The sequence below is a fragment of the Leptonychotes weddellii genome, chromosome 7 (assembly GCF_054177405.1).
Source record: "Leptonychotes weddellii isolate Sample4059 chromosome 7, ASM5417740v2, whole genome shotgun sequence".
NCBI classification, from domain to species: Eukaryota; Metazoa; Chordata; class Mammalia; order Carnivora; family Phocidae; genus Leptonychotes; species Leptonychotes weddellii.
The window spans coordinates 59,829,673-59,846,694 of NC_138375.1; the positions used below are offsets into that span (position 1 = coordinate 59,829,673).

General features: G+C 38.0%; 1 protein-coding gene across 8 annotated transcripts in view; it reads left to right on the top strand.

Annotated features, from left to right (window-relative positions):
• The window catches only part of NSD1 (nuclear receptor binding SET domain protein 1), a 150,132-nt gene that overhangs the window by 95,966 nt on the left and 37,144 nt on the right, over positions 1–17,022 (top strand). For all 8 annotated transcript variants that reach the window (XM_081826386.1, XM_081826390.1, XM_081826391.1 and 5 more), the window contains 6 exons: positions 1,693–1,963; positions 3,182–3,291; positions 5,360–5,435; positions 9,294–9,412; positions 10,323–10,466; positions 13,390–13,513. In XM_081826386.1, the coding sequence (XP_081682512.1) occupies positions 1,693–1,963; positions 3,182–3,291; positions 5,360–5,435; positions 9,294–9,412; positions 10,323–10,466; positions 13,390–13,513 (844 nt within the window). The remainder of the gene's footprint in view (positions 1–1,692; positions 1,964–3,181; positions 3,292–5,359; positions 5,436–9,293; positions 9,413–10,322; positions 10,467–13,389; positions 13,514–17,022) is intronic.

Consider the following 17,022-nt stretch of genomic DNA (forward strand, 5'->3'; position numbering starts at 1 on the left):
TTCTTCATATATTTCACTAAACTTTTCTATCTCCCTTGTTATGTGGAAATTATAACTAACAATTTGATGGATTCAAGTTAAACAGTTTTAGCTAGATTAAAATGTAGGTGCTATTGTGTCATATATTGCATGACATTAGAAGCTGTCCAGAGTCCTGATTTCCTTTCTTTTAAGTCATTTTGCTCCCTTTGATCAAGAAGGAATATGTGGGGGTGCCTGGGTGGCTCAGTTAGTTGAGTGTCTGACCCCTGGTTTCAGCTCAGGTCATGATCTCAGGATCCTGGGATCAAGCCCTGCATTGGGCTGTGCACTCAGCAGGAAGTCTACTTCTCTGCCTCTCTCCCTCTGCCCTGCTTGCAGGCTCTCTCTGTCTCTAAAATAAATCAAATAAAAAAAATAAAATCTTTTAAAAAATGAAGCAGTATATCTGTAATTACTTTGGCTTCAAAAGAATGTCCTCTTCTCTATCCATCATTTCCCTGATGGTTTTTAAAAATTTCAATCAAGGGGTGCCTGGGTGGCTCAGTCATTAAGTGTCTGCCTTCGGCTCAGGTCATGGTCCCGGGGTCCTGGGATCGAGCCCTGCATCGGGCTCCCTGCTCGGCGGGAAGCCTGTTCTCCCACTCCCACTCCCCCTGCTTGTGTTCCCTCTCTCACTGTGTCTGTCAAATAAATAAAATCTTTCCAAAAAAAAAATTTTTTTTTCAGTCAAAGAATCCTTGTCTGGATCAATAATTTTATTAGGGGTTATAAAATGAAAAGTTTCAGATTTTATTATTTCTTCTACTTTTATTAGCTGGCGAACTCTCTCATTAACTGAACACTTTATTGTCTTGATATACATGAAAGGAAGCATAAATGCTTATTTCTTTCCTATAAATTTACTAACTTAACATTGGGAATTCATTATTAGCTGCTTTATTGGTGACATATTAGGAAATCTTTTTGTGGGTGGGGAGGGTTATCACTGGCATTAATGAATTTTTATAGCTTTAGTGTATCTCAACTGCATTTTTTCCCTTTTTAAAAATTTATAGTAAAATATATATAACAAAGTTTGTAATTTAAACACTTTTAGAGTATACAGTTCTGTGTCATTAAGTACATTCACATTGTTGTGAACCATAACCACCATCCATAATCTCTAGAATTTTTTCATGTTCCCAAACTAAATTTCTGTACCTATTAAAAAATAACTTCCCACTTTACTGTCCTCTCAGCCCCTGGCAACCACCATTCTATTTTCTTTTCCTTTTCTTCTTCCTCTTTTTTTTTTGAGAGAGAGAGCGCACACACACATGCATGTTGGGGAGAGGTAGGGCAGAGGGCCGAGAGAGAATCTTAGTCTCCATGCCTAGCACAGAGCCCAGTGTGGGGCTCGATCTCATGACCCTGAGATCATGACCAGAGCCAAAATCAAGAGTCCAATAGATGCTTAACTGGCTGAGCCACCCAGCCTCCCCCAATCTATTTTCTGTCTTGATGAATTTTACTGTTCTAGGTAAACCTCATCTACATAGAATCATACAATATTTGTCTTTTTGTGTATGGCTTATTTCACTTAGCGTAATATCTTCAAGGTTCATCCATGTTGTAGCATGTGTCAGAATTTCATTAAGTGTATTACTCTTTTTGACACTGAAATTATAGCAACTTTGGTCTATGGATTCTACTTTTATTTTTTGCTCTTAGGTAAGTTCCCGCTGTGAAGAGGAAAGCCTTTTAGCCCGATGTCGATCTAGTGCTCAGAACAAGCAGGTGGATGAGAATTCTTTGATTTCAACCAAAGAAGAGCCTCCAGTTCTTGAAAGGGAGGCTCCATTTTTGGAAGGGCCCTTGGCTCAGTCAGAACTTGGAGGTGGACATGCTGAGTTGCCACAGCTGACCTTGTCTGTGCCTGTGGCTCCGGAAGTCTCTCCACGGCCTGCCCTTGAGTCTGAGGAATTGCTAGTTAAAACACCAGGTAAGATGGGGATGGGGTCTCAGAATGTAAGTAGATATGATTTTAGCATGTTGTGATGAAAAGCCAATAGTGAATCTCTGTACAGCAAGCTACCCACATTTGTCCTGGGAAATCCTGAAAGTGCTGGCTAATTGGATATAGTTAATGACCATGAATTGGTGGTATACTGTCCAGAAGACATGTTTTAAAAACAATTCTCCTTACTCCACTGTTACTCTTCATGTTTGTTGATCAAACACATGTGAGTCAACACTTAGGATAGCAGGGTTTGGGGGAGGGGCGCTACACACTAATAAACACATGAAACTTATGCTTCAGATAACTAGCTCTGTCAATTCTTATGTTACTTAGGAAGTTGTTTAACCTCTGAACTTGTTTCCTCTTTTATAAAATGGACATCATAATGTAATTTACCTGATACATTGTAAGTAGCTAAATGTAAATATTCCCTTTAAGTTAATTACCAATTGTTTTTCACTTTATCATTCTTTGTATACATGTCACCTGGTGTGAGTTGAATCTAAACATACTGTCTCTAATTACCTTCTGATTTTTTAATATTGTAGTCACTCAAGGAAAATTTTGGATGTAACTTTTTTATATTCCCAACAATAGCTTGTGATGATATTCCTTTTATTAAAAAAAAAAAGTATCCCAATTGTGTTTATTAATCAAGTAAGACAGAATCAAAAAGACTTTAAAAATAGTAAAGATAGTTACTATTTCGTAATTTAGCATGTACCAAACTCTGTTATTAGGCTCTTGTATATGATTCTTAAGAACAGTCCTACAAAGTAAATGTGTTTTTTGTTTGTTCAGGAGCAGAATAAAAATTCTAATCTTGGTCCTATTCCCGAAATTCAGGCTCTACCCCACCTCACTTCTCTTTTTGTCCTTACTATCAATTAATTATTATAAAGATAGTTCTGCCCTTTTGATTTCTCCCTTAGTCCTTTGATGATACACACACAGACACACCCACAGACGTAAGAACATTTTCAGATTCGTTTGTGTTTGTATTGAGAATTGTTTTCCTGTTTTTTCATGTTAACTAATATTTTAGAATAAATAAATACATTCCTATCCTGCCCCTCCCCAGAAGATGAGGAGGAAAACATAAAAAATATGGTGACTCATTTTTCTGTGGCATATAAATTTTTTTTAATTAGTTTGTGCCTAGTTTCTAAATCATCTAATGAAAAGATACATGCATTTCAGGAAATTATGAAAGTAAACGTCAGAGAAAACCAACTAAGAAACTTCTTGAATCCAATGATTTAGACCCTGGATTTATGCCCAAGAAGGGGGACCTTGGCCTTTCTAAAAAGGTATGTTATTTTAGTCAATTCTAAAATATGATTAAACCATGTAAATATGGGATTTTAAAAACAAATCTTTTAGTATATGTGCTGCTGAAGCGAGCACAAAAAAAACAAATCTTTTAGTAATACTTAGTTAGCAACATTGATGCACACATACAAAGACATTACAGAATGGCAGAGTATACTTGTTTGGTCTAAGAGCTCCTATATTGAGAAGCTGTTTTGCATTTTTGTGGATATGAGTATCAGTTGGTTTTAGATGTTCTTTTCAAGTGAAAATGAAAAGAGCTTTTAAGATTGACTATAGTGTGTGTGTGTTGTCATTTTTTTTCTGGGATTAAAACCTCACCTGCTTTCTACCTCACGTCTGTCTCTGTGGGCCACTAACCTACTCTTATCCCGTTGCCTTGTCTGCATAACACCTCAGAAAAGACTCCGCTCATTTATAAACCAGGCAGAAACATTTGAACCTAAGTTTTTGAGTTTGCAAACATCGTTTCTATTGGCCAGGAAGGCATCATTAAATAGTAGATGGAAATAGAAGGTTATTTTCCTGGATATTAATTTTTAGGGAACATCCTGTTGCCCATATGTTTGAGGAGTAACTCAGTGTGTTAGAAATTCAGTTGTTAGGGTGCACAGATTTCCTATTAAAATTTTCTTTCTTTAAAGGAAAAATGCAGATTGTAAGCAAATCAAATATAGAGTTTTTAGACTTTCATCAGCTATAACAGGCTTCTATCATTTAATCCTATATTGAGGATCCTAGTTTTTGTTTTTGTGAGTTATTCACCCATCTGGATTAGCATGTAATTGTAAAACTTAATTTATTCGTGTTTTTGTACCTCATTTTAAAGTCTGCATTATATCCTTTAAGTCTTTTACTCTTCTCAAAGTTCATTTCCTAAGACATGTCCTGGTAAGGCTGTGATAGTTTCCTTCTGCAGTGCTTTCTCTCTTGACTTTGTCTTATTCAAATCTTAGCCACTTGCAAGATTGTTGGAAGAGGTGGATGGTAAGGGACAAGGAAACTATGATTCATTTGAATATTTTGCATGGAAGTAACATTTGCTATCAGGTGATAAATTTAGTAGTATTATACAAGGTGAATTATGTAAGGCTGTTGCATTACTGCTACAGGTGAGATAATGACAAATTTTAAAGAAAATAAGAATTAGGGCCAGTTTAGTGAATGATATTTTACCTGTTTTATTGAGATATAATTGACATACATAAGTTAATGATTTGATTAATGTGTATAATGAGCATTTGGAAATTCACCGCTGTATTTTAGCTTGTTTTGACCTCAAAATTTAGGAACTTTATAGCAAGAATAGCATCTGTTATGTTGACTTTTTGTGGCCACTAAATTTTGTTTGACATTCCTGCTGAAGAATATTTTTATTGTAGAAGACACTTGCTTGGACTGGAACTAATTCATACAAGCATTAGTAGTAGGGGAATAAAATGTGTAGGAAATTACTCTTGATGTCTGAGTGTTTTGTTTTGAGTTTTAATGTTGCTTTCATTTATATTAATCTACAGCCAATTAAATTAGAAAGACATTCCATGATTCAGAGCTTTCTGGTGTATGGGCTGCTGAAGTGAGCACTGATTCAAAGCTTTTTAATATTTAGAATTCATCAAATAAATTTGTGTAAAATCTAATGGCTATAAATGCAGTCTTAAGAAGATAGATTTTAAATGCAGGGTGGTATGGAATAGAAATGAGATGGTGGGTCTCTGGAAATATACCCTTTCTCTTTGTCTGCCACTTCAATCAGAGCACCATTCTGTATCTGCTTGATATATTGGGAATCTCTGGTTAACCCCCACACCCCAAAGGAGTGTGTGTTTGTATGAGTCTTTTGGAGTTTTTTTTTTGGTGTGTGTTTTTGATGTCTTTTTTTCACTGTGTAGTTTCTGTTCAACCCATTATTATTAATACTGTTTATTTAATTGTCAGAAACAGCCAGGATTTCTGTATCTGTGATAATAGTTCATATTTGGCATATAATATAAAGGGTTTATTTTCTGTTCTTCTGTAAATCTGTTGCATTTTGTTTATTTGTAGTGTTATGAAGCTGGTCACTTGGAGAATGACATTAATGAATCACGTGCTGCATCTCATTCTAAAGAGTATGGTGGAGGTGCGTATTTTTGAGATTTAAAAAAATGTAATGCATGGGGCGCCTGGGTGGCTCAGTCATTGGGTGTCTGCCTTTGGCTCAAGTCATGATCCCAGGGTCCGAGCCCTGCATTGGGCTCCCTGCTCATGGGAAGCCTGCTTCTCCCTCTCTCACTCCCCCTGCTTGTGTTCCCTCTCTCACTGTGTCTTCTCTGTCAGGTAAATAAATAAAATCTTAAAAAAAAAAAAAATGTATTGCAAAATAACTATGAAGCACCTTGTCAGCTAACTAGAAAAGTTGTTACATATGTAAGCAAGACCAGTGAGGTTGCAACTTCCAAGACTTATTTGCCCAAGGGGCACCTGGCTGGCTCAGTTGGAAGAGCATGAGACTGTTGATCTCAGGGTCATGAGTTTGAGCCCCCACATTGGGTGTAAAGATTACATAAAAATAAATAAAATAAGATAAAATCTAAAGAAAAAACCCAGACTTGTTTGCCTGAATATGCTTCCTAACATGATGCATGCACTAGAAAGCTGGATGGTCATTTTCAGCTTTATGCTGAAATTAGTTACATGGAATTAGAATTATATTAGAGTAAGGAAAAGTTAGGAACAATAAAGAAAAATCTGCTACTTAATTTTCTTATTAGATGATTCTCTAACTGTAATCATTACTTTCTTGGCTTTGATTCAGTTTTTATTCTATAGGACAGAAAATGTGGAATCTGAGTTGAGAGGGAAATTACAAGTCATCTAAGCCTATTTCTCACAAATAGTCTTAGTTTCTTTCTTCTTTTTTTTTTTTTTTAAAGATTTTATTTATTTGACGGAGAGACACAGCGAGAGAGGGAATACAAGCAGGGGGAGTGGGAGAGGGAGAAGCAGGCCTCCCGCAGAGCAGGGAGCCCGATGTGGGACTCGATCCCAGGACCCCGGGATCATGACCTGGGCCGAAGGCAGACGCTTAATGACTGAGCCACCCAGGTGCCCCTAGTCTTAGTTTCTTTTGTCACATCTATGATTTTTGGTGAGTGAGCATATGCTTGAAAAAGACAGGTTATATTTTGAGTGTGGTCCATGTGGTTGCTTCTTTTAAGGGCTTGGATATCTTTTATATTTTATATATATTTTTTGGAATTTATTTTTTTAGGGAGAGTGCGAGCACGGAGGGGCAGAGGGAGAAGGAGAGAGAATATCCTAAGCAGGCTCTACCCTCAGCCCAGAGCCCAACACAGGGCTCCATTCCACGATCCTGAGATCATGACCTGAGCTGAAATCAAGAGTCAGATGCTTAACTGACTGAGCCACCCAGGCACCAGGCTTGGAAATCTTTTAGATTGCATTTGAATCTGACTCCTGAAAGTTATACATGTTGATCTTGGTTCTGCCTATAGGAGGAATATGCAGCCCGTCATTCAGTAACAGATAGAATATCGTAGTTTGAGCATTTCCTCTACCAGATCCTTTGTTTGCTCAGTCCATTGCTTTAGAACTGTTAACTTTTTTTTTCTTTTTTTTAAAGATTTTATTTATTTATTTGACAGAGAGAGACACAGCGAGAGAGGGAACATAAGCAGGGGGAGTGGGAGAGGGAGAAGCAGGCTTCCCGCTGAGCAGAGAGCCCGATGTAGGACCCTGGGATCATGACCTGAGCCGAAGGCAGATGCTTAACGACTGAGCCACCCAGGCGCCCCAGGACTGTTAACTTCTAATCCATCTAAAGCATTACAGAGATTTAGGATATTATCCATATTATCCTTGTTCTATAGAAAAACATGAAGATGAAAGAGGTGGCAGGGTTGGGGGACTAAATCCAGAACTGACCAAATTCATGGCCACACTACCATCTTGTTATTCACTCCAGATTTTTTCAGGCCTATTCTTTGTACCACTTTGATCATTCATCTGCCAGTGCTATTTATTGATTAGTGTCATTTCTGAGACATTAGCCCCGATTTCAGCACATGGCATCAGATGTGGTCTGCCAGCAAAGGGTATCATGGGAAGGTTATATTACATGTGATCTTTTTTAAAAAAAGATTCTATTCATTTCAGAGAGAAAGTGAGAGCAAGTACCAAGCAGGGGGAGGGGCAGAGGGGAAGAGAGAAGCAGACTCCCTGCTGAGCAGGGAGCCCAACATATGGCTCCATCCCAGGACCCCGGGACCGTGACCTGAGCTGAAGGCAGACACTTAACTGACTGAGCCACCCAGGCATCACTACATGTGATCTCAAATGAGCACTTTTTAAATTTTTTGTTTTTTTAAAGATTTTATTTATTTATTTATCAGAGAGTGAGCGAGACAGAAACAGCATGAGAGGGGAGAGGGTCAGAGGGAGAAGCAGGCTCCCCGCTGAGCCGGGAGCCCGATGTGGGGCTCGACCCCAGGACTCCGGGATCATGACCTGAGCCGAAGGCTGTCGCTAAACCAACTAAGCCACCCAGGCGCCCCAGATGAGCACTTAAAAAAAAAAAGATTTTATTTGTTTTTTTTGAGAGAGAGCGAGCACAAGGGGTGGAGGGGGCAGAGGAAGAGGGAGAAGCAGACTGGGCGCCTGGGTGGCTCAGTTGGTTGCTTCTCCCTCTGACCCTCCCCCCTCTCATGTGCTCTTTCTCTCTCATTCTCTCTGTCTCAAATAAATAAATAAAATCTTTAAAAAAAAAAAAAAAGAGGGAGAAGTAGACTACCAGCTGAGCAGGGAGCCTGATGCAGTGGTCAGTGCTGGGACCCCAGGATCATGACCTGAGCCAAAGGCAGACAATTAATAAACTGAGCCACCCAGGCACCCCTTAAATGAGCACATCTTTAAATATGACCCATGATTATTAAGTTTTCTAGTAAGTAAATCTAGTAGTATGTTAGCTTATGTTAAGCTTGTGTTCATATATAATTTCATAGATTCACCAATTGGCTTGCTTGCTTTAAACAAAAAACCTTTCAAAATGTCAGCTCTTAATATTTTTGTAGTCCAGCTTTTATAAAACATACAACCTGTACTTTATCTTTTATTAATTTCATCAACTGTTTCAGCTTCTGAGAATTTTGAACCTTTATTCTGCTATCATATTAATTTTTTAGTCATAGGTGATTGGCAGCTTTGATAGCAGAGCTTCTCCATCTCTATCAGGCAATCCCAAGAAAGAGAGTACTAAGCCAGTTTTCCAAAGTCTGGCCTTCATGTTGATACCTAGCCTAATTATCCTGGAATATTTTATGAAATATCATTTGAGATTCCTCTTGATATTTCTATAACAAAAAGTTGAAATATATATAATAGACAATCAGGGAGAGACTGGAATTTCATTTTATAAATATGCCAGGTTAGATCATACATTTTGTTGGATGTTCAAGATTTTAGTACTATTGCATGAATATCCTTTAAGCCATTAAATGTTTTGGGGGAGGTCTCCCCTTTCCCCAGGCCAGATTTTTGTATTTCTGCTTTTTATCTTAATCCTTAAATCATATAGTGATATAATTTACTGTCTTTAATTGTGGAGGTCAGGTTTTAGTATCTTTTTCTGACTACTAAGTATTTCCTCCCCATCTATAGGATATTAAAGTCCTTTGAGGAACTATGAAGTCTTTCACTTCAGTCATATAAAATGAAACTGCTTTAACCTACTGTATTCATTTACCATTTAATCTGTATGAGATAGAATTTATATATGTGTAGCTATTTCCCCAACTAGTTACATAGTCATGGGTAAATGTGCCCTTTTTCCTCATCTGCTAAGTTGGGGAATTAAATGGACTTTAAGACTGGTTTTTTACTTTAACATTCCATAATTCTATGAGGTCCTTTTGGTTGAAGGTAGGATTTCCTGGACTTGTGAGTGCATAGCCAGCAGGTAACGCATGTTTTCCTGTCATAGGCACTACCAAGATATTTGATAAACCAAGGAAGCGAAAACGACAGAGGCATGCTACAGCCAAGGTGCACTGTAAAAAAATGAAAAATGACGACTCATCAAAAGAAACTCCAACCTCAGAGGTATTACTCAGTTCCTCATCTTTTGACCTTCCAAAGAAAATCTACTTTTCACAGTAGAGGCCACACCCCTCTTTCCCTTGAGTTTACCTAAGAATAATGTTCTACTGAAACAAGCTAATTAATAGCTGTAAGAAGACATATATGGCAACTATGGGTATGATCTTTTTAAAAGATCAGATCCTATGCTCTAGGTGTCTGATAAATTTTATAACTTTCATCATGAAGTAAGCTTTTTCTAAAACCAAAGCACAATACCAAGTAACCATATGATCCGAATGAACTTGGGTATTGGCCTTTAAAAGTTGAGACTGCTACAATTAGAAGGGAAACTCATTTGCTTATTTCTTGAGACCATCAACTGCTTAATTTTAGACTAATGTTTGTAAACATTGGCTTTAAGGAAACAAAAAACAAAGGTAGATTTAAAACCATTTCCTTGTAGAGCATCAGTGCAGTCATTGATGCTATCTCTGGCTTTTCAACTCAGGTTAAAAGAGAATTAGAACAAGTGAGGTCAGTTTATACATTATGATACAGAGTGTTTCTTTCCAGGATAATTTGAATAGAATGCCCAAGGGGGGCATTATTTAGGAAACACTGATCTTGGAAGGACAAATAAGTAATCAAATAAACTTAAGAATGTTTTCTCTCCCTTAGTGAAACCTTAAAATGGAACAGCTCAAAAAGTTCCAGTGGAACAGCCTCAGAGCAGTTAGTGGCAGGGCATGAGGCGCCCACTACCCGCCCAATCACAGCAGGGTTAGAACTAACATTGCATGCAGTCCGCCCGCGTGATTGGCTGAACATCTGTAAGTGCTTAATGGCTAGACAAATAGCAGCCCAGAGGGAGGGGGTCAGATGGAGGAGACATCAATAATACAGATGTGGGACATTATTTTTTCTCTGCAAGGGAGAACTGATGACACACAGAACGGCTGCAAGCCCTAAGGAGACTGTTGAGGAGGGTGTAGAGAATGATCATGGGATGCCGGCATCTAAAAAGCTGCAGGGCGAACGAGGCGGAGGAGCTGCACTCAAGGAGAATGTTTGTCAGGTAGAGGATGTTGCCCACTTGGATTTTGATTGCTTGCATGTCTCTTAAGAGAAGCCCTCTCCATCTCTTGATAACCCAGTCATGGTTAGAATAAACATTTTCCTGGATGATTCCAGTAGAGTCATTTCCCTTTAAGGATTTAAGTCTTACTCCCCCCCCCTTTTTTTTTTAAAGATTCTATTTATTTATTTGACAGAGAGAGACAGTGAGAGAGGGAACACAGCAGGGGGAGTGGGAGAGGGAGAAGCAGTCCTCCCGCCGAGCAGAGAGCCCGCTGTGGGGCTCGATCCCAGGACCCTGGTATCATGACCTGAGCTGAAGGCAGACGCTTAACGACTGAGCCACCCAGGTGCCCCTAAGTCTTACCCCTTTTTACAAAAAGAGAAAGGAGAAGAAATATTTAGTGTTGGTCAATGACTTGCCCTTGTTACCCATGAGTAGATGCCATGAAGCCGGTCTGAGATGGGAGAAGGTGAATCTGGTGATTGCTTAAAGATCATTTTCCTGTACGTTTCATGGTTTGAGAATCTCTGGGTTTCTAAGGAACGCTGCAAGGGAAATTTTCACTTTAAGATTTCTTTACCTTTAAAGTAGTGACTTTAGAGAATCTACCACCTGCCTTTTTATATTTATTTAATAAGTATTTATACAGTGTTTACTGTGTGTCAAGAGTTTCCATCACTTTATAAATATTCCAGGGGCGCCTGGGTTAGGCAGCTGACTCTTGATTTTGGCCCAGGTCATGATCTCAGAGTTGTGAAATCGAGGCCCACATCAGGCTTAAGATTCTCTCTCCCTCCCTACCTCCAGAAAAATAAATAAATTTTAAAAATAAATAAAAGTAAAACTTTTATAAATATTAAGTCATTTAGTCATAACAGTCTTGTAGACTACCATGTCCTCATTTTTATAGGTGAGGAAACTGAGGCATAGAGATATGTAATAACTTGCTTATAGTCACACAGCAAAGCCAGGATTCAAACTCAAGCAGTCTGAGTTTAGAGCTAATCACTATGTTGTGTTGCCTCTCTGTAAAGAGCCTTTATCAGACTTGGGAGTAGAGTCAATTAAATGGATGCTTTGGTTATGTTCTCTTTTTTATGGGCTTGATTTACCTTTGTAAATTCTTAAAAGCTGGCCTATAAAAAGTTGAAGATAGTTTTTTTTTTCTTTTTTCTTATTGAAATGGCTAAAAAATAAAAGTTAACCCAAGCCCAGAATATGTTATGATAAACAATAGAATTTCAACTCAGTTTCTTTGTTTTTTCATTTTTACTATTATATAAAGAAGGTTGATCATATTCAGATCAGCACCCACACACAGTGTTAGTCCTTAAAGACTATATGGCCACAAAGATTATCAACAAAAAATGGTTAAAGGGATAGTTGCCTTGTGGTCCTGGATTGTTTGGATCACTCTTTATCTGTTGTCCTTGTTTAATTTATTAATATCGTCCTTTCACTCACATGGTTGCCATTTTGAAAGATGAAATTACATGGTCATCCCTGTTAAAGGGTTAGTCTGTAACATTTGCTTAACTTGAAAACATTCTTTGATATATACTGTAATTGAAGTTTTCCTGTTTAAATAGTGATGGCGAATTTGTTTATTGTACATAAGAGCTGGTATCATTGACACTGTGAATAAAGAAAAGAAAGTAGGTAATATTTATGGCATTTGTCAATTTTTATCTGTGAATAGGGGATAATGGAAGAGCCAAAGTGTAAGACTAATTTACACTATAGGTTAAGACTTTGGGGTCTGTCTGCTCTTTATCCCTGGCCGCCTCTGGCATTTTTTCCCAAAGCTCTCCTACTCATTTGTTTATTTAAGGTTTGATGTTAAGTGGCCAAGACCTGTTGTTTCTTTGGGTTCTTGAAGATATTAGACTTATCTAGTCGCCTTCCCTCTTTCTTGTCTTCCACAATAAGACTCTTTTCCATTTTTAGTATTTTCCTGCTGATCACTATGGGGAAACGTCAGGATGTTAGAGGAATGAAAGTAACAAATGTTGGGAATTTGCAGAATTTTCATAAATCTTATGTTTTGAAAGCAACAGAGCCAGATCTTTATTTCCTAACGCCCTATCATAAATGACACCCTGTCTTAGATGAGATCATCTCAAAGGTGACCTCTCTGAGATGGTTGTAGATGTAACTCAAACATTGTTCAAACCTTGATTAGAGCCCTTTTGAGACTGTTAACAACCCAAGTCTAGCTGACCAGTATCTCTTGCTTGAACTATTACAGTAGGCTTCTTGATTGTCTCTTTGCTACTCTTCTCACCTTTCTCATTCTTGAACTCATTTTCCATGTAGTAATCAGAGGAATCTGTTTTTAAATATCTGACTTTAGCCTTTCCTTGTTAAAGCCCTCTAATGGCACACCTCTGTAATTAGAAATAAAATTTGAAACTGTAGCATAATGTGTAAAGCCACACAATCAGTTGCCTTTTTCTTACCTCATCTTCTACCACTTCTGACTTTTGTTCATTTTAGTCCACTGACTTTCCTTGTGATTCTCAGACATGACATAGTTTTCCTATCTGTGGACTTTCTGTATTTGTCTTCCTGGTCTTTCTGTCAGATCATGTGACTGACTTGGAGTTCAGAACTCCGTCTGAGAGGCCATTCCCAATCACTAAGTAGCTGTTTGAATTCTCTACTTAATGCTTATCATTATCTGATATCTTTCCTGTTTGTTTACTTGTATTTTCAATCCTTAGAATATATGAATCATGAGAGCCAGGGACTTTGTGGAACCTCGCATAGAGGAGTTAATCATTAAATATTGGCTGAATAAATGGTGAGCTTTCTTCTTTCTGGAAAGCTGCTGCTTAATCTTTGCCTTCATGAAGGCCGCCTGCTTGGGACTTTAAAAATCTTTTCTCTGTAGACATACCTGTTTTCTTTCTCTTAACAGAACTGTGAGAAACTGGGTGAGCTGCTGTTATGTGAGGCTCAGTGCTGTGGGGCTTTCCACCTGGAGTGCCTTGGATTAACTGAGATGCCAAGAGGAAAATTTATCTGCAATGAATGTCGCACAGGTGAAGTAGATATAGATGGGGTTTTCTTCCAAAGATGTTTGAGTTTTAAGTTTTTCAGGAAAAATTCCCAACGTTTATTGCAGACACTTTTTGTGGCAATACTGGGCTAGTTGCTACAGACGCAGATAGGTGCTGTGTGATCTTTGCCTGTAGAAAAGAATATCAAGTGAATAATGAATGGATAATATAATATAATGCAGAAGGATTGTAGTAGAGATAGATTTGTAGTGATAAGTGAACAAAGATGAGCCAGTTCCACAGAGGAAGATAACTGAATTTGTCTTTAAAAGAGGCATGGAAATTGGTGTGGGGAGGTGAAGAACAAGAAGGTCCAGTAATGAAAGTATAGAATATTGAGGCATAGGTTAGTGTGTTTAGAGTTTAAGATACTTTAGGAAAGAGGCATTGGTAGTGACAAGGAGGGTTTCTGGATTACTGGTGATGTTTTATATTTCTTGAGTTGAGTGGTGATTACATAAGCGTGTTTTCTTTGATCATTTGTGAACTGTACACTTAGGATGCTGTACTTTTCTGTGTGTATATCATAGGTGAACAAAACTGTTTACCAAAAAAGGAAAGACGTATTTTGAGAGTTACATAGATTGGCTCAGAAACTAAGAATGGTCAGATGTAACCACCTGTAAAGTACCTCACAAGCTATGCTAAGGAGATTGTTCTTTCTTCAGCATTATGTGAATGTTACAGCATTTAAGTAGTAAGAAAAAATGGGGGCTAAAAGCTGTTACACTCCTAAGTCATTAAAACTGCAAGTGTGAATAAACCTGCCAAGGAGAAAGCATCTGGAGAGGGAGAAAAGGACCAACAAAAGTACTCAGGGGGTGCCCACATTAAAAAAAAACACTGGAGGGTGAGGAGGAGCTAGTCAAAGAATGTCTGTGAAGCCAGGGAGAGTGGGGTGTCATCAGCAGGGGCATATGTGGCAAAGAGACCAAGGATGTTCTGGGGTGATAAGAGGCTGTTATATTTAGCAGTGAGAAAAGGCTTGACTTTTTGCCAGAGGGTGCCACACTAAACCTGGTTGAAGGGCAAATGGATAGCAGTATACACTACGTCTTACGAAAGCTTGATATCCATGGAAAAAGAGGGCAGTAGCTGAAGGGAGGATATTATAGGGTCAAGAGGAAGAACATCTTGAGTGTTTGTAGGATGAATGTGAAGAACCACATAGGGAAATAAATTCCTGCAACAGGAGAGGGAATAATTAGTGGAGTATAGCTACAAAGTGACAGGAGAGAATAATCTTGAAGAGAGGAAAAGATAAAACAGGAATGTACCTTGGAGTTGGGAGGCAGAATAAAGAAGCCAGTGTTTTTTCTTAGTTCGATGAGAATGATGGGGGAAAGGTGATTTCTAACTTGAAGGTAGAGTGTAGGTTTAGAGTAGCCCCTGTGGGAGCAAGAGACAGAATTAACTTGTATCTGTAAATCAGTGGCTGTGTCATATTGAGTTATCTCCTCTTTCTGCCACTACTTTTAGCAATGTGGGAATAAAAGCTGGAAGACAAAATTGTTGGGTTATTTTGCCTCCTGCACAGTGGGCTTTTGATCATTATGGGAAATAGTACCATCCAGCCCTATAAATGAAATTTAGGAAAAAAAATTTTAGGTATGTGCATATCTCTTATCCTAACCTTAGAAAGATCTTGCCTTTTGTACAGATAATCCAGTTTTGCTAGTCTTATCTTTATTATAATGTGATATTCTCTGAACAAGTTAAGGCAAAGGTATTTTTTAAAGAATTAACCTTACTGAAGTATAATTTACCTACTATAAAATGCACTAGTTTTAATGTATGTTTTGATAGGTTTTGATTTATAAACACCTATGTAACCACAAACATAATGAAGATTCAGAACATTTCCATCACTCTGGAAAGTTCCCTTGTACTTAGTCCCAGTTGATCCTTAATGCCCCTCATTTCCCCCTCCCCCAATCCTGTTTCAGGGAAACAATGGTCTGCTTTCTGTAACTACACATTAGATTTATCTTTTTTAAGAGTTTCATATAAGTGGAACAAAATGTATGTAGTTTTTTGTGTCTAGCTCAGCGTAATGTTTTTCACACTCATCTGTGTTAATGTGTGTATCAGTAGTTCATTCTTTCTTAAAATAGCTTTATTGAGGTATAGTTGATGTGCAGTACTGCACAAAGTATAGTTTGATAAGTTCTGACATATATATGTGTGTGTACATACACCTGTGAAACCATCCGTCAGCATAGTTAATTTGAGATTCAACAACATTGTTGTAGGTATTGAGAGTTCATTCCTTTTTATTGTTGGGTAGTATTCCATTGTATGGATGTATCACAGTTGGTGATACATATTCATTCATCTATTAATGTACATTTGGGTTGTTCTGAGGTTGGGGTATTATTAATAAAGCTGCTGTGAACATTCATGTCTTTGTATGGATACATTTTCTTTTTACTTCTGTAAATACCTAAGGGCGGAATGGCATGGTAGATATATGTTTAACTTTTTTTTTTTTTTTTTTTGAGAGAGAGAGAATGAGAGAGAGCAAGCACATGAGAGGGGGGAGGGTCAGAGGGAGAAGTAGGCTCCCCGCCGAGCAGGGAGCCCGATGCGGGACTCGATCCAGGGACTCCAGGATCATGACCTGAGCCGAAGGCAGTCGCTTAACCAACTGAGCCACCCAGGCGCCCTATATGTTTAACTTTTTAAGAAACTTCCAAAGTGTTTGTACACATTTTACATTCTCATCAGTAATGTATGAGAGTTTCAATTCTTCCACATCTTCATCAACACTTGGTATTGTCAGTCTTTTTAATTTTAGTCATTTGGACAGATGTGTAGTGGTATCTCATTGTGGTTTTAATGTGCATTTTCCTAATGACAGATGATGTGCATCTTTTTAATGTGCTTTTTTGCCGTGTTCCTTGATGAAGTATCTGTTCAAATCTTTTTTTTTTTAATTTGGTTGTTTATTTTCTTACTGTTGCGTTTTAAGCGTTCATTATATATATTCTGGATACAAGTTATTTATCAGATACATACTTGTAAAATTATTCTACCAAACTGTGGGTTGGTTTTTCATTTTCTTAATTGAGTCTTTTGAAGAGCAGTTTTTTAGCTGTAATGATGTTGTTTATCAGTTTGTTCTCTTTAGAGGTTTTGCTTTGGTGTCATATTGAAGAAATCTTGTATAACCCAATGTCACAAAGCTTTTCTTTGTTTTCTAACAAAAATTTTATAGTTTTGGTTTCAGCTTTATGTCTAAGGTCTATTTTGAATTGATTTGTATATATGATGTGAGGTAGAGTTATTATTATTATTTTTTTTTTTTTTTAAAGATTTTATTTATTTATTTGAGAGAGAGAGAATGAGAGACAGAGAGCATGAGAGGGAGGAGGGTCAGAGGGAGAAGCAGACTCCCTGCCGAGCAGGGAGCCCGATGCGGGACTCGATCCAGGGACTCCAGGATCATGACCTGAGCCGAAGGCAGTCGCTTAACCAACTGAGCCACCCAG